General features: G+C 39.5%; 1 protein-coding gene across 2 annotated transcripts; it reads right to left on the reverse strand.

The window, feature by feature from the left end:
* Positions 1-5,200: 5,200 nt before the first annotated feature.
* Positions 5,201-16,166, reverse strand: shisa9b (shisa family member 9b). 2 transcript variants are annotated; one of them, XM_028412958.1, is made up of 4 exons: positions 15,368-16,166; positions 14,229-14,335; positions 8,550-8,684; positions 5,201-6,819 (listed from the first exon to the last, which is right to left on the reverse strand). In XM_028412958.1, exons 1-4 carry the CDS (start codon positions 15,874-15,876, stop codon positions 6,437-6,439), a joined length of 1,134 nt encoding a protein of 377 aa, XP_028268759.1. In that variant the 5' UTR covers positions 15,877-16,166; the 3' UTR covers positions 5,201-6,436. The 2 variants fall into 2 exon arrangements, with proteins under 2 accessions (XP_028268759.1, XP_028268758.1); XM_028412957.1 differs by having other exon boundaries at positions 5,201-6,822.
* Positions 16,167-18,893: the final 2,727 nt, after the last annotated feature.

Below are 18,893 nucleotides of genomic sequence, written 5' to 3' on the forward strand. Positions count from 1 at the left end.
TTACACTGCATCGGTATTTTATTTATGTCACAATACTTTAAATGACAAACACACACAATTCCATTGTCCTGATCTTTACTCCAGAGATGCACCTGAGTGTGAGAGGGTTCTAATTTGGCATGCACATCTCTATGTATGCAGGCCAGATGTGTAAAGAGAGCAACACGCTCAAGTCTTTTAAATGTCTGAGGACATGAACTTGCTTGTGTAATGTAAATTGTCAGCTCCTCTGTTTCTCTGGCTATAGACTTTTTTGATGTAGCGCACATTGTTGAGTTTTTGCTTCCTGTACAGGAATGTTGTTTGTGCTCTTTTATTTGAAATTGGCATCTATTTTGGTTTTAAGTCTTCTTAACTTTGTTTTCAGTGTAAAATCTAAAATATCACCTACTACAAACACTACTTATGACCATATCTAGATTGATTATTAGAGCAAATCCTTCTATCTACCTATGTATCTATACGGCATAATCTATCAATGAGATCTCACTTTGGCCAGGTCACATATGTGTCAGGTAGTCAGGTATCCTACATTGATTAAAATGAGTGGTCCTCTAGTGTCGTCCCTGCCTCTTTTCTTGTTGTTTGTTTAAAAAAATATACACTAAAGGAGAATTTTGCATCTACAACAAGCATCTCTGCCATTTGTTTGACCACCAACACATTTGAATTGCACCATATAACTGCAATAAATCCTATATATATAAAAATCGCATAAGCAGCAAAATGTCATTCACTCGTTCCACTTGTAAGCCTGCAGTTCCTCAAAACCATTCACTCTAATTTAGGAGATGTTTAATGGAAATAATCAGGTAAAAAAGTCACATTGCAAGGTGATATAAATGTGTATTATAAATCGGTAGCCTACGGCTGGTGCTCCACATTTATAGTGGAGGGAATAAATGTGGATAGAAGTGTAGGTCAATAATAAAAAATAACACCGTGCCTGTGGGATGAAGGGAATATTTTAATAGTTCCCTTTCTTAGACAGGGATTGTAGCACACAGATTTCACTTTAACAGTGATTTGTCGTATGGCAGTTCGTCTTTCTAATGGCTCATGAAGAGACTTCACAACCCCACGAGCTTTTGTGCACAGTAAAAAACAAAAACTGTCCTCGTTTTAGTTTTAGTCGAGCCTCAGCAGCTGAACAAAGCATCATTGGATGTCAAAATATCTATAAATCTACAAAACAAAGATCGTTAGGATTCTGAGCAGCACAAAGCCTCTGAAAGCTGGGGGGAGGATGTTCACAGAAACTAACAACACACTTTTCCTTTTTCTCACATTTACTTTTACAATCACAATTCCCTATAGACAGTAGATAAATGAATTATTTAGTAGCTGAGGAGCTTGCTTTGGCTTCTCTGGAGAAATATAAGGCTGCTTCATTTATTTGGCCTCTATCCTGACTTGAAATGGTTCCTATAATTCTCTGCTGTCAGTTATTAATCAATTATTTGCAACTCAGAACGAAGACTTATTGTATTGTTTGGGGCCTGACGTCATATAGCAACAACAGTGTGTTACAAAGAAATGGTTCCCTGTAAATCAATATGAGGCTTGATTGATTGGTGGATCAGACCCAAAAGGTTCCAACTCTAAATCACTGAGCTTTATAAAACCAGAGCTGATTTTACGTTTCTCCAGCTTACTGTCTACCATCACACCCCCTGCACATGATCTGACCTGCACAACTGTGATCACACTAAGAGTTCACCCCTACACAGTGGCCGTCACCACAACTAGAATAATAATTTGAGATATGTTTCAAACTTAAGCATCCCTCAGTCAGTTTTATGGCATCACCTCATGTTTCCATTCACTCTGGTTTTATACGTTCCCAATTGCTGAAGCTATTGCTCCCTGTAGCAATGTTTTGTCTAATGGTGGAAACCAAAGGCAAATTATTTTACAAAAAGAATATTGCAGGGGCATGCTGAGTTGAAGAGCTTTGACGCACTTATGAAAGGTTACACTTGGAGTTTGGCTCTAAAATGCTCATGTTTGTGTGGTTTACTCACGCTTCGTGCAAAGTGTCTGCTCAAGTTGGAAATGTCACACAAGGATAAGGATTTCACAGTGTGTACAGTGCAAAACAGGGTTGTTTTTTTAACGATCCACTACTGAGTTACAGCATAGAAATCAGTTATTTTACTGAATAAACATTCTTTGTTTTGCAATATAAAAGAACTCAGAGCTTCTACATTTCTTACAAGGACAAACACAGAAAATCAGAAGGAAAACAAAGTGTATGAATATTTTTACTAAAGCAGCAAAAGAGCAATTCAAAGATGGGTGCACAGTGTTGTTTACAGTTAACACAAATGTGTGAGGACAAAAAGATGAATTCAGTTTGTACCCTGACACAGGATTAAGTTTAATCTGTCCTCATAGGCACTCATGGACACACAGTATTTTAAGGATTCCTGTAATGGCAGCTCTGTTTTTCATTTGAATTGGAACAGATAATCTTCTGTGTTAATATGTCTTCCTGTCGATCTCACAGGGAGGCTTCAGTGTAATATCCTCAGAAATCGAGCGAGAAATAGATACATTAATTAATTAATTAATTAATTAACTTTTTTTTAGGTTTTGGTTTTAAATTCAAATTGTGTTAATATGAGAGTCGGAGTATCTCAGCAGTGATTCCACAGTACCATGATGACCTTTCTCTTTGAGCTATATGAGCAGGAATAAAAAGACATCCCCATGTCTTTGTCTGCTCAGAGCAGCTCATCATTCTTAATCTCTGCACGCCTCCTTTCAGAAAGTCTCAGATTTTTTCTCTGCTTTTGTAGCGGCATAATAATCCAGGCTACAGTATGATGCTCTGCTGTGGCTTAGAGAATTGATCAATTTTAAGAATTGATGGCCTATTTTGACCACAACTGGTGTCTGCCTTCTGCCTTGCACATGAAACCCACTAAAGATATCTCAACAGCTTGTCATGTGAAGCTTCTCACTGAGCTCCTATTTTTATTGCAGACACAGAAACTGTACATTTAGCACAGCAGAGGCTGTGATAAATGATATGACATGCTTGGATTGGATGTTGGCTGAAGTTTTCTTTTCTTATGTATTTGCATCATGTTATGAATGTATCTCCTCTTTTCATATTGAGCTCTCTCAGCCAAGATCGTCCCTTCCCAGGAGAGCTTCTGAATTAAAACTTTGGGGTTTAAATCTAAAATATGTACCTGCAGCGTGTTCATGTGGAGAATATAATCCAGCTTTATTTTTATTTTAGTTTGAAACATTAAAAACATAAGTTTTTCTGTCGTATCTGAAGGTTCACTATTTTTCCCAGACCCCTGCCTGACTGAACTGGGTTATTGTGCTGATTTAATTTCCAGAGGGAACCACTCTGGTGGTAGGAAACACAATTTGCTAATTAACAAAAATGTCTCCTGGCATTTTGAAGAAAATGACAGAGCTCCCAGAGGCTCGTTATTAAAGCTGAAGTTGTGATAGAACAGCAGGTTGTAAATAGGAATTATCTGCAGCACAAAATAGAATTAGTTCTCAAAAACACATCAAACACAAAGCAATTAAACATAAATACGCCACACCCTCAGTCCACTCCTCCACAAAACACAGCGGTCCTTGTCTTCCTCTGTTCATCGTCTGCTTTCTTCTACTCCACTGTGGTGCTTTTCTTCTTCTATGGACTTTTGATTTAATCATGCAGTTCACTAATCTTCAGAAAGAACCCTCAGACCCTCCATGGAGGTAAATGGACTCCATGAAGCATTAGTGCTAAGTCACTTTGGCTTCTTTACTTATCCAGGTCCCGAGAGATGAGCATGTATTGAGCGCTTCACATGAGTAAGTCGGCCCCAATGGGGAAATCAATCTGTGTAGGACACGGTGATAGAAACCCGTTATTGTTATGGCATTAATGAGAGAATCCTCCCTCTGATACTGATCAAGCTTTAGATAGGGCCATTTCAGCTCAAATCTAACTGGTCAGCTTAATCTGGACAAGTCACACAATAAGTCTAAAAATGAGACACGGTTAATAAAAGCATTTTAATGTTGACAATATAATATCTTTTACATTTTTTATTTTACAGCTGAAGCAAATAAAACAGAGAGTCCTCTAAAGTGTAGTGTAGGCTATTATATGGGAAAGGTCCTGTGACTGCTCTGCTATGATACCATCTGGTGCGGTGTTGAGGGAGGGAGGTGAGAGAGGGGGTGTGTTGTAGAGTCAGCTAAAAATATAAAGTTTAAGAAGAAAATATATTTTCCTTCTTTATTCGTCTTTATTTATTTTGTTTGCAACACTGCTTGAGATGACAAACACCGAGCCCTACCACCATGTCTGCACTCCGTTAAACACACCTTTATGCTGAATGCAGAAAGCTGAGCATTTACTGAAATCCACTCATGTGCCAGTTTGTCCGTTGCCAATGATGATTGCGTTCCTTTTGTAAAGTAAGAAAAGCTGCAGCTTGACATTGTATCTATAATGTGAAGCTGAACCGATATTGCTGGCACGCCTTGTATCAGCTTGAGGTTGTCCACGTTTAGAAAACATTTCATGAACCTCCATCCAAAGCACCACCATGAAAGTGAATGTCACCGGTAGCTTCAGATTAAAACAGGTGTCCCCACACTATAGTGGGTAATAATGCATGAAACAATACATTCTAAGAACATGGAGGATGTGAGGTACTGATCTGAATACTTCTTACTCATGTAACTTTACAACACACATAAAGATGCGTTTATTACAGCAAATAGAAATCATGTGAATATTTTGTTAATGACATAATTGGTTACCCAACAAAAACATAGCATCTCCATGTATAAATGTAGTGTGCTATAGTTTAATTACAGTGATTTCAGTATTGATGACAAAGAAATAGAAACAGTTACATTTACAATGCAGTCAGTTGTTAAGGAGTTTCACTGTAAAGCAAACACTCATATAGATGTTAGTTATGTGACAGGATCATTTGATCCATTAAATATACAGTGATGAAGAACAGTGCGCACAGATTGGCTGGACACCTCCGACAATGTCAACAACTACGTGCTCCATTCCGGCCTTGTTATGACATTTTGTAAAATATGGACTTGTGAAGACATAAATATACCTTTACACTAAGAGTTCCCACTTCCCACTTATGTGTGAGCGCAGCTTCGTCCGCACTGCTTCAAATAGTCAAACCATGAGTAAGACTTACCGGCAAGGTGTGAACTTGCTTTAAGAGCCGGACCAATATATCAGCCTTTCACAGATACGTCAGTGTATATCAGCCAATATCTTTATCCAACATAATGCAGAAAAAAGTCTGCTTTACGTGTAGCAGTGTTAGCATCGAGGCTAATAAAGTGAGTCAGATAATATCTTCAACAGTTGCCCACAAATAATACGTTTTCAATAAACTCCTGTTCCCAACAACTTCCTGGCAAAGTATCTTTGTCAGCATACTGTACATATTTTAAGACATGGCAAAATTTTCTACCATAATATCGATATCAGTCTCTAAAAATTAAATATCTGTTGGTCTCTGTTTGCTTTTACATTCCTTGGCTGGGAAAGCTGTTTATTTAGTAACACACAAAGAAAAGCTTACGGTACTTTCCTCACAAGCCTCCAGCTGCAGCTTTAAGCTATAGAAACCCCATACATTCATTAGACGTGAGATTTGGGATTCAACACACACAAATAAACATACTTTACGTTCAACAACAGCCAGGAACTCTGAGCCACCAGGGAGCATAATGGACAACTAAGAATAAAACCAGTCACCTGTCTAAAGCTTGGGCGTCACACATGCTGATACTGATGCAGGGCATCTGTTACACCAACACACTCCGCAGCTACTGAATGCTTCTCCTCCTCATGTGTTTGTGGGATCTTTTGGCAGTTTTGAATGTAACTGGAAGATTTAACAGACATCTAGCACTCACAAAATCTAAACACACTTTTCAGTAAGTCATTTAAAGTACTTTACAGACTGATTTCTCTATATTGTAAGCACAAAAAGATGTTTTCAGCTTATGAATCACACCAAAATGAACAGCATTTTGGAACTAACCCTGAATTACTTTTTTTTTAAAGTAAATAAGTACAGCTCAGACATAAGTTGGACTTTCCTTGAGCAGAAAGGTTTATAAAAAAAGACACTGCACTGATGTGTGCTCTTTAGCACATGAATTGACAGTATCTGTGGTCTAGATGTATTCCATTAATACCTAATCAATCACAAGCTACTCAGCTCTGATCAAATACATAAGAAATGATTTTCAGTAATATAACTTTAAAACATCTCAGTATATGTGTCACATCTCATCACTGCATTTTATACACAACTTTTTCATCACAGTGCCCAACCTGGCACGATGAATGCTGTCCATTCTACACACAAACGCACATACTATGTCCATTCCCCTGTGATACAACCCACAGTCCCACAGTCCCTCATACTGTCACTTCAGTCTTGCTGTTTGTGACAAAGTATGGCTGTGGAGGCAGGTAGCGAGTGGTGTGCACCTCCTTCTCTATGATGCACAGTTTCTTTGGGCCGTAGCTCTGCCGGAGCCCCAGTGTGTCCTTACTGTCCCAGGACCGCAGCACCCCTGGGCTGGCAGCTGTGCTGGAGCTGTAGGGACTGGGAGACTGGGAGCTGTGGCTCTTGGAGCTTCTGTATTTGTGTCCATCCTTCTTTGTTGACAGCTGTCTAGGTGGGCTGTAAGGGTTACTCGGCTCGGGCTCCATGTCCATACCTTCCATGGGAAGGCTGCCCTTGGTTGTCATCTCAATCGCTTGCCGGCGGTTGCTGTGGAAGCTCTCATTAGCTTTCTCTGCTAATGAATACATAAATAAACAATAGGTCATTTTCCCTCATTCAAGAACTGTGTTGTGTATCAAGTCTCTAACAAATACTAATTACACTGTTGTGCGCCGAGGACTGTGGGAGACTTAGAGTCTTAAGAAATGCAGTCTATGGGTAAGGACCCTCAATGATGATGGGATACATCTCATGTTTGCACGATAAACAAAATACGGGGTCATCTCAGTTGCTTCAAATGTGCCTGAATTTGACCTAATTTATATTTTATGTCAGTGTTCTCATTACAGCTTCCTCAGGGGTCATAGTCATAAACATTGTTCATACTAAGGGCAGAGAGGATTTTTCCTCAAAATTAGGATTAGATCTTCCTCAAGCATCTTAGGCCCTAAAATGACAAACCATTTGCAGTACAGAGGAGAAATTTTAGGAGGATTTTAGGAACATTTACCAAACATTGAATAACAAACAGTTAACACATTTATACACATTAGTTTGGAGTTGATCTTAATGTGTACTTTGATTGCTCACGATTGTCTCCTGTCCCTCGGTCTCACTTCCTAATAATCTGCCTCGTTTATATTTCCCTAATGATAACTTTGTTTGACAGCACTTCAGTGGATTAGCAGAGGAGAAGCTTGTGGAAGCTGTGTGTGATTGGACCTCTTACTACAGGCTGATAGCTGTCTTATCTGCTGTTTGCCAGGTCTAATTGAGCTGAGTAGAATCTATAAAAAGACCCACATGTACTAAATAGCATCAAGTATAGAACTACAAATAACTTCACCACAAGCTGATGATGATGTTTATTACATTTGTTGCACTTTTCTCTGCTCAGATAAGAGTGTTAGGACAAAGCCTGGTAGTCTAAACATGGCCAAATATTTTATTTATTTGGAACTGGTCTATCATACAACACACATAAGAAAGTCTGAATAGCTGTGCTGTGTAGTTGTGGTGACTAAACTGCCTTTACATGTAATTTCAGCGCTAAATGCAGAGTAAGATCACTGCTGTTAAAGGCCTATTCATCACAATGGTAGTTCTGCCATCATCTGATGGCTGTAAAGCAAAGTGAACCCCTGTCCCTTCTGGGCCACCATGGGGCCTGACTTTGGTTCACTAAAGTTCATCTTTCATTAAAGAAGTCAGAAATTATTTGGATTTATTTCTCAGTATATTAAGACAAACAAATGATTTAGCATCACATTGCTATTTTGGTACTTTCAAACACTGCTCGTCCAGCCACTGACTGCAGACCTTCCAAAATTAGTACAAGAACAACAACAAACTTCTAGCTTCTATAAATAATCTTTCCGTTCTCCTCTGTCTTGGCACTGAGTGACACTCACTGGCTCTGCATCTACTCCCAATCAGTTCTGTCAGCCAGGGAAAGAGATCCACAGCAGCCGTGTCCCTGTGTTTACATGTCTAAAGTGCTGTGCAGCTTCTAGTATAAAAAAAAAAATTCTTACATATTTTAATTTGAAGGCTAAACTAAAAAGGGAGACAGTGAGACATCAGTAACATGTTCTCTTATCTGTTAAAGTAAGCAGACACAATGATGTCATTCAGCAGACTTTTTAATAACATCCTATAAACACGTCTGCATGATTGATCCTTTTAAAGATCCTGCACTTAACCTTGACATCTTAAATAATTATGCAAGCCATATAGAGCGTGAAATATGCCTGCTAATCCGGTCAACTGATGAATTGTTGTTCATGGTAAACATTTTCTTACCCACAGCCTTGAGGGTGGCGTACTTGTTGAGCTCCATGAGCGGCTGTTCGTACGGGCTGGTGATCTGTCCCACAGCTGGGTATGGCTGACTTATCAAAGTTGGTGTTTGAGGTGCATTGTTCATCTGGCTGCTGTCTAAAAAGGGGGTGAAGCATAGACAGATTGTTTTTTTATTATAGCATGATGTTAAATTCCCAGAATGCAGTTCAGCTTGATGGATGGATGTGGTGGGTATACAATTAGTGTTGCTTGCTAATGCTACTTTCCCTTAAGGTAGGTTTTTTTTTTCTGGGGACCCAGCTGGAGAGTCATGCCTGCTCTTTGTAACACTGTACTAATCCTACAGTAGACATCTGGTAAATTAAGGGGTGCACAGCAAATAGACTGGCCCCCTGCCTACTGGCATAACAGAGCAAACAGATGTTCAGAGTGTCTTCTGGAGAAGCACCAGATCACAGGCGCTGGTGTGAAGACGGCATGTGCTGTGTCAGAGATCAGAGCGTGTATGGATCAATATATGGTATTGATTTAATCATAGTTCCCTTTATGATCATAAATGGTTTGTTTAAAGGTGATCCTGGTCAGGACATCACTGCTGTTGTTGACAGTTAAAGTTTACAAAGTTTAAAGTGTGAGTGCGTTAGTCCTTGGTCTAGAATGTGTCTGATAAAAACACATCATTAATACAGAAAATAGGTTAATTAGGCTCTTATTCCCCACTGGTCAGCAAGAAACTTTTATTACTGTGCTAATTAATTTGGAAAGTCTCAAATTATCAATGCTGTCTCATAAAATGATGCAGAGGGCAACCGCTCACCGCACCACACCTTGAACAAAAGGTTTACTGTAATGATTTTATGGTGATTTATACAAAAAAAAGGCAGAGCCATAGTGCTCGCCTTGTCATAAGCACGTCTTTATAAGAAGCTCCTGTATAATCCAGTTTTATTAAAAATCAGGCACAGCCCTTTCAAATGAATGTATTAAAAGAAATATATCAGATTAAATCCCTGCCTCGGATCTGTCAGTGTTAAATAGTGAGGCTTTTTCTGAGTTTATTGACCTGTTTCAGTTTCATTGTAAGTGGGCCATGCATACCAGATCTCATTCAGTGTGGTCTTATTTAAGCTGACAGTCCAATGAGATCCTGTGCCTCCATAGTTACACTGAATTTACTTCACAATAACACAGTGGACACATATAAATGTGATACACAAACGGTGATACATGTTGATCAGGTTAACTCATCTCCCACCCCATTCCCTCAATGGAAAAGTCTTTTTTTTATGTTCTTTATGTCAGGAGCTACTTTGGAAGCTATTGAACTGTTGTGCTTATCTGATCCTCCAGTCAAGGTCAGAGTCAGGGTATCCCCTTAAAGGTAGAAACCACCAAAACCTAAATTATTCAAAATGATTATCAGATGCCGAACTGCATGTTTTCATATCCTAATATCTGTCAAACATATATTTTTTTTCTAAAATGTAAAATGGGAACAGATCACATTGCAGTACAATAACCGAAAACAATCTGACTTTCCTGTCAACCGGGCATCGTCTGTGCTTTGTATACTGTTGTCGTCAAAGTCACAGCTTTTAATGTTAGCTGCTTAAAGAAAGTAGGTCACTTGTGGAGACTTGTGTAAGGTTAAAGACTCAGTGGTTGTTTTGCGGGAAATAAGCGAGTTAACACTCCAGACACAGACACCTCCCTGGAACTCATAAAAGATTTAAGAGAGTATTTTAGGAGCTATATGCCCCGAAATAAATGCTGCAAGGGGAAGGGTGCTCTTATTTACAGGCAGCCTACTTTCTAGTTAGTGATGAAAATATTATTTTCTTTCCAAATCAATAATCCTGTCATTTGAGATAACACAAAGTTCAAACTCTAATAATAATCTCATTATTGTTCTAATCTCTTACAAACTCTTCAGATTTAGGCACTGGGTATTTTTAGCCAGTATATCCAAAAACAAGTCCTGCAACAGATGGCACGGCCCCCCCTTAGAGCCCTGACATCAACATCAAGAACTAGGTCTGGGAATACACAAAGAACTGCGGCAAGTTCTACAAGATGGAACGACATATCTTAGAAAGTGCTCTTTGAAGAACTTATGCTGTTGTAAAGTGTGTTTTAGTATGTAAACATGCATGTGATAAAAACCTCGAGTATAAAAATTTGAATTTTCATTCATTCTGTTTTAGGCACCATTTAATGTCTGTTGTGTCTGGTTGGCTAGTGACATCTGCTTTCTGCAATTATTTCTCTATACTCGTCACGCTGCCACTTAGGCCACCAGCTGTGGGCAACTAACAAGAAAAGGCTGGCTGTTGTTCATTCAAGGGGCTGCATCCGTAAAGACGGAACAGCCTTTGTAGACTGCCAAGACTGGATTGAGCATTTAGACCTCACTTTGGACTTTACTTTGAGGGTTGTCATGAGGCTCCACCTCTGTTTCCAAGCAACCATAGCAGCTGATATTTAAGTGTATTAAAGCTCATTTTCCAGCCAACATGCTATGAATCATGGGACAAGTCGGGATTCAACTGGTGAACTGAATTATCACCACCTGAATGCATACATACAGTATAAGCTTACAGTATACTGAGTTACGGTATTAATGACTAGCTGTAGTTAGCAGTAGTTTTATGTATTTGCATTACCAATATATACACCCATGATATAAACACCCATGCAAGCATGGCTTTCTATTTGAACAAAGACAACAGACAAATTTACTGACACTGGCATACTAAAGGACATGAACAGTAGGCTGTATTAGGCACTTATTACATCGCTGTTGGATCTGTGTGGTATTATAAATCATAGCTATAGTCTAAACAACTGCTTATAATTCCTATTTAACAAAAATCACGTCTCATCCTCCAAAGCTGTTTACCAGACTGATGTAGGTGCACATCTTCTTAAGTGCAGTTGCTTAAAGTTCATCCATATATGGCAGATATGGGAAGAACTTTGCACAGTATAAATATAAATTCAAGGTGAGATGTCCATCTGATGACATCACTACACTACAATAAATGTAGCTGGTACTTCCCAACAACTTCACATTCTCTCAGTAATAACACAAGTCTACAGGAGGTGAAATTTGTTATGAGTTATAGTGAAATTGTAAATATGCAGTCACGTTCTCATTCCACAGGCTAGCTAGAGTGAAGTAACTACCTGTTTAAAGGTACCGTGTATGACAGGTGGAAATAGTACCATAGGCAGACACAACATTAGAAGTAGCTGCTGCCAGAAGTAATGCTCTAAAATACATTTCTGTTTGGAAGTGAGGAATTGGGAGCGTCATGCGCCAGTGGAGTTTTGGCAGAGAGCAGACACTTTGTTCTGTCTGGCTGACTGCCTGAAGTAAAAAGAGGGCACACTTCACAATAGGACCCATGGACGCAGATGTCCAGTAGGACGTGAACAAGATGGCACTGGTAGCCAAAATCTGTGCTACTGGTGTCTTGAGGAGAATAAGGCTCAGTGTACCAGATCTGTATTATCTTTGACAGGCAACAGATGTGGGACTCCCATTTGTGAAGTCCAGTCACTGCTTTGCACCACTATCTGTAATATGCAGCGACTACTACAGTCAGGTCATGGCACTAAAAAAAATCACAGCTGTACAGCACAGATTCATGCTGAAAAAAAATCACCTCAGCTCTCCTAACCTTTAAAGAATTGCTGTCAAGAAAACTACAACCACTGCTGTGCTGTCGCCAGGTGGATCACACAAAACCCTGCTGTGCCCTGGAACGCCGTGTTCAAGGTTACAAAGTCCAACAGTAGCAACAACATTATTTTCTTCTGTATATTACAATCTAAAGGAAACAAGCTGAGTGGAAATAACATTCTTAGATTTAGGCAGCATTCATGTGAGGAAAAAGCTGCCAATCATTGTTTCTTTGTTTTTGCTTAACATGGAGACATTCACCTTCATCATAAAAGTAATCTGGCCTCTCCTGTTTTCATACAGCAATCATCCACCACAGAATCTACACTAAGGGATAAGTCTTTGCTAGTATGTCAGGCTGACAACACATTACATATATTAAAGCTGATAAAACACTGGGCAAACTGCACTAAATAAGGATTACAGTATCTATTTCTGAAGATAATGGACATGACAGACTCTTAATTATTCTGTCAGTGTGTAAAGTACGAATGATAGAGCTCTGTTTTTAGAATGATTAATTATTGTCAACCCCATACCTTAGTTTAGTTTTAGGGAATAAAAAAAAAAATGACCTCATCTAAAACCAAAAATTTGAACCTTTTAAATAGTCCAGTTTTTTATTTGGTTGAGAGCAGTATTTATATGTTGCATTTCTGGGTAACAGTCAGCACATGTGGCCTTGTGGCAGCCACATTTAGCAACAAGTTAAACAGCACATGTAGAAAATTGTCGACGTGGGTGTCCTATCATTAACAGAGTCGGATTACGTAACATTTCTGCAACCAGAAAGTACACAGGGCATCATCATCATCAACATTCAAGTATTCAAGGTTTTTTTTGTGGTTGTAATTTTTGCCTAATCTTCCACTTAGTTTGGTTGAAAGTGTCTCCAGTGTCAGCACTTAAGAGAATTTGTCACTCAGCTTTATCTTTCTTGGTTTGTTTCCTAGATCCTTGATAAACGCATGCATTTGGCTTGATTAATTACAGCAGTCATTCACCCTGTGTGCCAACAACAGCCAGGTTTTGATTCCAGAATACACCACAAGTGTTTGCAATAATTAGCGAACCTTCCAGTGAAATCACCTGCTCTGCTCCTGTGTTTGAATGAGAACATGTGCACGCCTTGGTTTATGTAGCATTTGCTAATCTGGCTCTAATGAAACACCATTATAAGCATGTATCCAAGCTGTTAATCTAGATTAATTCATGATTTTGTTGATTAATTTACTATATGCTGCATGACATAAGCACTATGAGGACATTATATCCAAATCATTGTCAATAATAATAATGATCTGTCTCCAGGTTTTAAATGAGGGATGTGGCCAAAAAATGCTGCTTGGCTGTGTCTGTAAAAATGCCATTTGCCATAATTATCCAGCTTTCAAACACAGAGAGAGAGAGAGAGGGAGAGAGGGAGACCTTTACTTTGCTATAGCTGTCAAGGCAGTAAGCAGGTTAGCATTAATAAGAACGCTTTCCGCCTGAGCATCTGTGTGAGTATGAGTAGGTGTTAGTGCTGATGAATGAGAGAATGAGGGAGCAGTATAATGTGTTAGGCCGTGGCATGCGATGAGTATGGGCTAAGAAAGAGCTCTAGGTTGTCAGTGGTAATTAGTGTAAGTGATTGCTGAGGGTATGACTAATTGCTTCACCAGCTTGCAGGAGTTTGGATGGATGTTTTTCCTCTCACACACTCAGTTTCACAGAAAATTTAGGATATGTACTCTTACCACTGGATTCATATATTTATTTAAATAATGAAAGAGTTAGACTCCAAACTGCCGGTAGGTGTGTATGTGAGTGTGAATGGTTTTCTGTCTGTGCATGTTGTCCTGTGATGGACTGGTGACCTGTGCAGGGTGTACCCTGCCTCTCACCTGTAGAGAGCTGGGATAGGGTTCAGATGATGGATGGGTGGCTGAAAGAGTTAATGATTGAGGCTCTCTGTGTATTGTTGTGTGTAGCAGAGGTGTGTAGCTACTTACGGAAACTGTTAACCGTTACTCTGGTTTGTATATTTTCATAGTGCGGACCAAGTCCCAGGTCGTCTGTATGTTCTGAGGCGGGATGGCGGATCACGTGTGCCAAAGCTCTGAAACGATGGGAGGATAATCAGAAGACATCTTTCAGTGAACATGAACATATGTAGGCCAGTAGAAATCTGGTGCATCCACTACAGCACAGCTGCAGTTTGTAACTCAGAATATCTGTGTCATGTGTTTGACCCGCAGACTGACATCAGTTTGACATTATGGAAGTATCTCACTTTGAGACTCTCACCTTTCCAACTCCTGAACCTTTCTTTAATCTAAGATTCAATCTAAATGAATGGCATGAGTACTCAGATTATTATAATTTTGGCGTTATGTTATTTTTAATGTTAGTAAACAGGTCCTAGGAATAAAGCCGGAGCAGACAAGTCAAAGCCGCAGTTCCTAGCCCTGCCTCTAAAGGGTCCAAAACCATGCCAGTCCCACAGACCTGCATGTGAACACTTTTAGTCTAGATAGACTCAGTGTTCATAAATGTCATAAGGGGTAAAAAAATGAGTTTACACTGTACCTCTTTGCCCATATTTGGATTTACTAGTATTTAAGCCAGGTGCAGTCCAACACCATGAATGACAAAACATATTGCAAAATGTGCATCTTTATGCACTCTCTATGACAGCTGGCTGTTAACACAATTATAATGTTATTATTATAGAATATTATTATAATAATTGTAATTACATTACATTTTTTGTCTCCTTATTAAAAACCCAATGCTCCTTCAGAGTCTCATCCAAACATGTCATCTGATTGTGTTGGAGATAGAGAGTTTTACAAAGTTTACAAAAATGTACATCGCCCTAGCTGTACAGCAATGAACATGATAAAAGTGTAAACATTTGTACCAAGCATGTTCATTTAAATAAAAGGCCCTGGTTTAACTTGAACATAGATGTGTCTGACAGTCTCCAAGTGAATGCAGTGCACATCAGAAACATAATGAACAGCCGGCCATGTGGAGAGAAACAAATGGTGCAAGGAAACCTGTTAAACAACAGGTTATTACTTTTCTCTGCCACTATGTTTCCCCCACAATAGAACTTGTTGCTCTCTTTGATCATTTGAACACTTGCCTTGACATGTTTTCTCTGTGCGGCCGGTGCGTCTTTTCCAAACCCAGCTTGGTGAAAATCCCAATCAGTGCCATTATGGCCACAACCCCGCATATGACATAAACAATGAGGTTGGTTTTATCCTTTGCGGAGTCCAGAGCCACGTCCACTTTTGGCGGTGGTCTGCCTGTCATCATCCACGGCGGGGTATCGTAGTTCTTGCAGGTGGTCTGATCTAGCCGGGAACTCTTAAACGCGCAGCAGAACCTGAAGCCACAGGTGCCGCAGCAGTACAGGTAGCTGCCCGTCCTGCACACGAACGGCGGGTCCCACTGACCCATCACATCGTAGTAACCGCGACACCTGTCCTCCGTGTGCGGGCTCTCCGTGACGCCGTTCTCTTCTTCTCTTGACTCGTTAAAGCCGTTTACAAACATGAATTCGTCGACGGTCTGATCTAGTTCTCCCTCCGCGTCACACACCATAACTTTCACCAGAAAGTAGCCGAGCAGCAGCTCAGTCCCCCGCATCGTTGCTCAGTTTTTACGCCCGTATTGACGCCCTGACAAGCTCTCATAAGCCCGGCGGCACCATCCAGAGAGACGAGATACAGCCATGCGTAAATGTCAATAGGCTGATTCCAACCTCCATGCGTAAAAGCACGGTGCCACCTTCTACTTTTGGTTCCTTGGGAGAAAACAAAAGGTTAGTTGTGGAAAGGCGGTGTAGTTGAGACGCCCAAAGTGAAGCCTAGTGTAGTAAACAACTAGAGAGCATCAGTGAAGCCGTGCCCCTGCGCTGGAGGGCGTCACACACCTCTGAGGCTGCTTCTCTTCACAGAGCCCCGCCACTGATACAGAGAAAGGAAAGAAAACAACGCAAAGGACCCGATGAGTGAGGGGAGAGAGAGGGAGAGAGCCAATAGGAGAGAGAGAGAGAGAGAGAGAGAGAGAAGGGTGCACAGCAGATCTGCTTTACAAACCATTATTCATTAGTAAAGATCCACATCAACACATTCAAAATATGTGACTTTGATTCAGTTATTGATTCTTAAAAGAACATCCTATGCTTTGACATAGAGTTCATCAATATGTTTTTTAATAAAATGTTGCCAGCCTGTGAGATAGACCAGCCTTAATAAAAACATTCAATCAATGAAAGAAGTAAGCAGACTGATGTAAACTATTGATTTTAATCATTTGTAATATCTAAAAAAATTCTGCTTCCAGCAAACTTCTTTTTCAGTCTTTGATAATACTGTTTTTAATTAGGGCTGTCGCCCTCCTGACCTTTGTTATTTATTTTTTCTAGTTGTAAAAAAAACCTAGTTAACCATTTCATCTCCATCTTTAGAGAGGGTTACCTGAAACACTCAGAAATCCTAAAAAAATGCAGCATTCTTATTTTATGAGTAAGCGTAGGTTTGAACAAATGATAACATTTCCATGAGCTTCTGTAGTCGGATTGTATTGTGTAAAATCGACATTAGAATTTGATTAACCTTTCAATTATCTTCTCTAACTGATGTAATCATGTGCTGAGCACTTTGCACTAATGCACTTTTCATTCTTTCACAGAAGAACGCCACCCTCAGCTGTTAATTACTGATCACTTACAAACAGGAACTGATGATAAAGAGGCTCTGACAAGTATGGATCTGTGTGCACATTATTTTTAGAGAAACCTTTTTCATCTAAATTTATGATCAGTGAACCGAGGCTAACCGTCCGCCACTTGAGAAACACTCTTTTTTATTTTCCTGTTTGATGTTGAATTGTCTCAGCTATGGAAGGCTACTTTTATTTACAATCGGCTGTCAGGGGATGTTTTTGCTTGTCTGGTCTTTAAAGTTTCCTATAAATAGTTTGCACATGCAGCCTCTGAGGAGGAAAATTTAGAGTTCGTTTAAAGGGGAAAAAAAGAACAATGCTGGGACAAGATGAACTCTGGGTGTTCACTTTTTATTTTAAAAGTTGGGTTGCAAAATTGTAAATGATATTTTTAACCATTTGTTTATTTGTTTAATTCTTTTACATCACTGATGGGCTAATTTAAGAGCCCATAGCTGGATTTGGTTGGACTTTGCCCAAAATTGGTTTGTTTGTTGAGCTTGTATCATTTTGCCTCTATTGTCTAAATATGGTCTAAAAATACTTCAACTAAAGAGCTGCATCCACTGTAAAAAGTGACACATTTCTACAGCATTGCTCCATGTTAATAAATATTTATTTCTTTGTGCTACTGGACTCTTGAGGGTTTGCCCAAAAAAAAAAAAAGTTGGTGGTAGCAGTCACCCTGTGCCGTGCTTTGTGAGGGAGCAGCTGGATTGTTATTCTGTTCAGACAGGGAGAAAGACTAATTAAATGCCCACACAGAGGAGAGTCCTAATGTAATCCCAGTTTGTACTATTGAGTAATGCAACTGTCACATTTATTGGCTCAGGGCTCAGGGTAAAAAATGAAGGGAAATTGCGCTGTTGCATTGGTAAGGAGAAGGTCTGCCCTCGAAGAAACACCTAAAACCATAACAGTGTGTCAGTCTGGCCATATGTATCAGCTGATATCAGTGCATCACATGTATTGACGTCAGTTTGTAGATCAGCAAATATTGTGTTTGTGCCTTGCAAGTAGGTGGTCAGGGACACTTTGTCAATAAGCTCTACATATGCATATTTTAGTAACAGAAGGATGGTATGGGTCTAATACTTCAAGCAGGTATACCTCCTTGATATTACCTTAGTCATAAATGGAAAAGACCTGGTCAGTTACAGCAGTGCAGTGTTATATCTATAAATAGTTAGAATGAACTTATTCTAACGCTGCTATCAGTAAAACAATTCACTGGAGACCCCTTTAATAGACTTTAAGTCCAAGCCTGTATATCCATTCGATATTAAAGGCAAGTTGATGCTCAGTCAAAATTTTAATGTTGTATTAAAGCGACGCTTTTGAAATCTGTTGCCATTCAAGCTGATCAAATAGACCTTCTTCAAAAGAACAGATAAATATAGAGCCCTAATGAAGAGAATAGGGTTAGAGGAGGATAAAAAACAGATGTAATTCAACCATTTGTCACAGAAAAGTATAAACATGCAGACACCTGAGGCAAAACCAGTTATAGCATGATGTCATACTGCTGCTATCACTGAATATAAGTGCTAATTTTATTCTGCACACATCCTATTAATAGATTATAACACTGCACCGCTGTAACTGACCAGGTCTTTTCCATTTGTGTGCAGAATAAAATTATTCATTCTAACAGCAGTGTGGGTTATTTTCTAAAAGTAAGAAATGTTTCCTGGAAATCCTTACTGCTTATTCTGAATCATCATTGTTCACAGCTGCATTGTCCTCACTGAAACAGGTTGCGTACAAAACAGCAGGTGTCATGTGATCCCGGTGTTATGGCCTCCACTCACAGCTGTATGAGTTATTCATGCCGGTGTGGCTGGAAGCCTTCCACTTCAGCAACAGACACAAACAAATGTACACGACCTATGATTTGACTTTCTCAACTCTGCCCCTTCTTTTTATCTTCAGGTTCT

The sequence above is a fragment of the Parambassis ranga genome, chromosome 8 (genome assembly GCF_900634625.1).
Source record: "Parambassis ranga chromosome 8, fParRan2.1, whole genome shotgun sequence".
Taxonomy (NCBI): domain Eukaryota; kingdom Metazoa; phylum Chordata; class Actinopteri; family Ambassidae; genus Parambassis; species Parambassis ranga.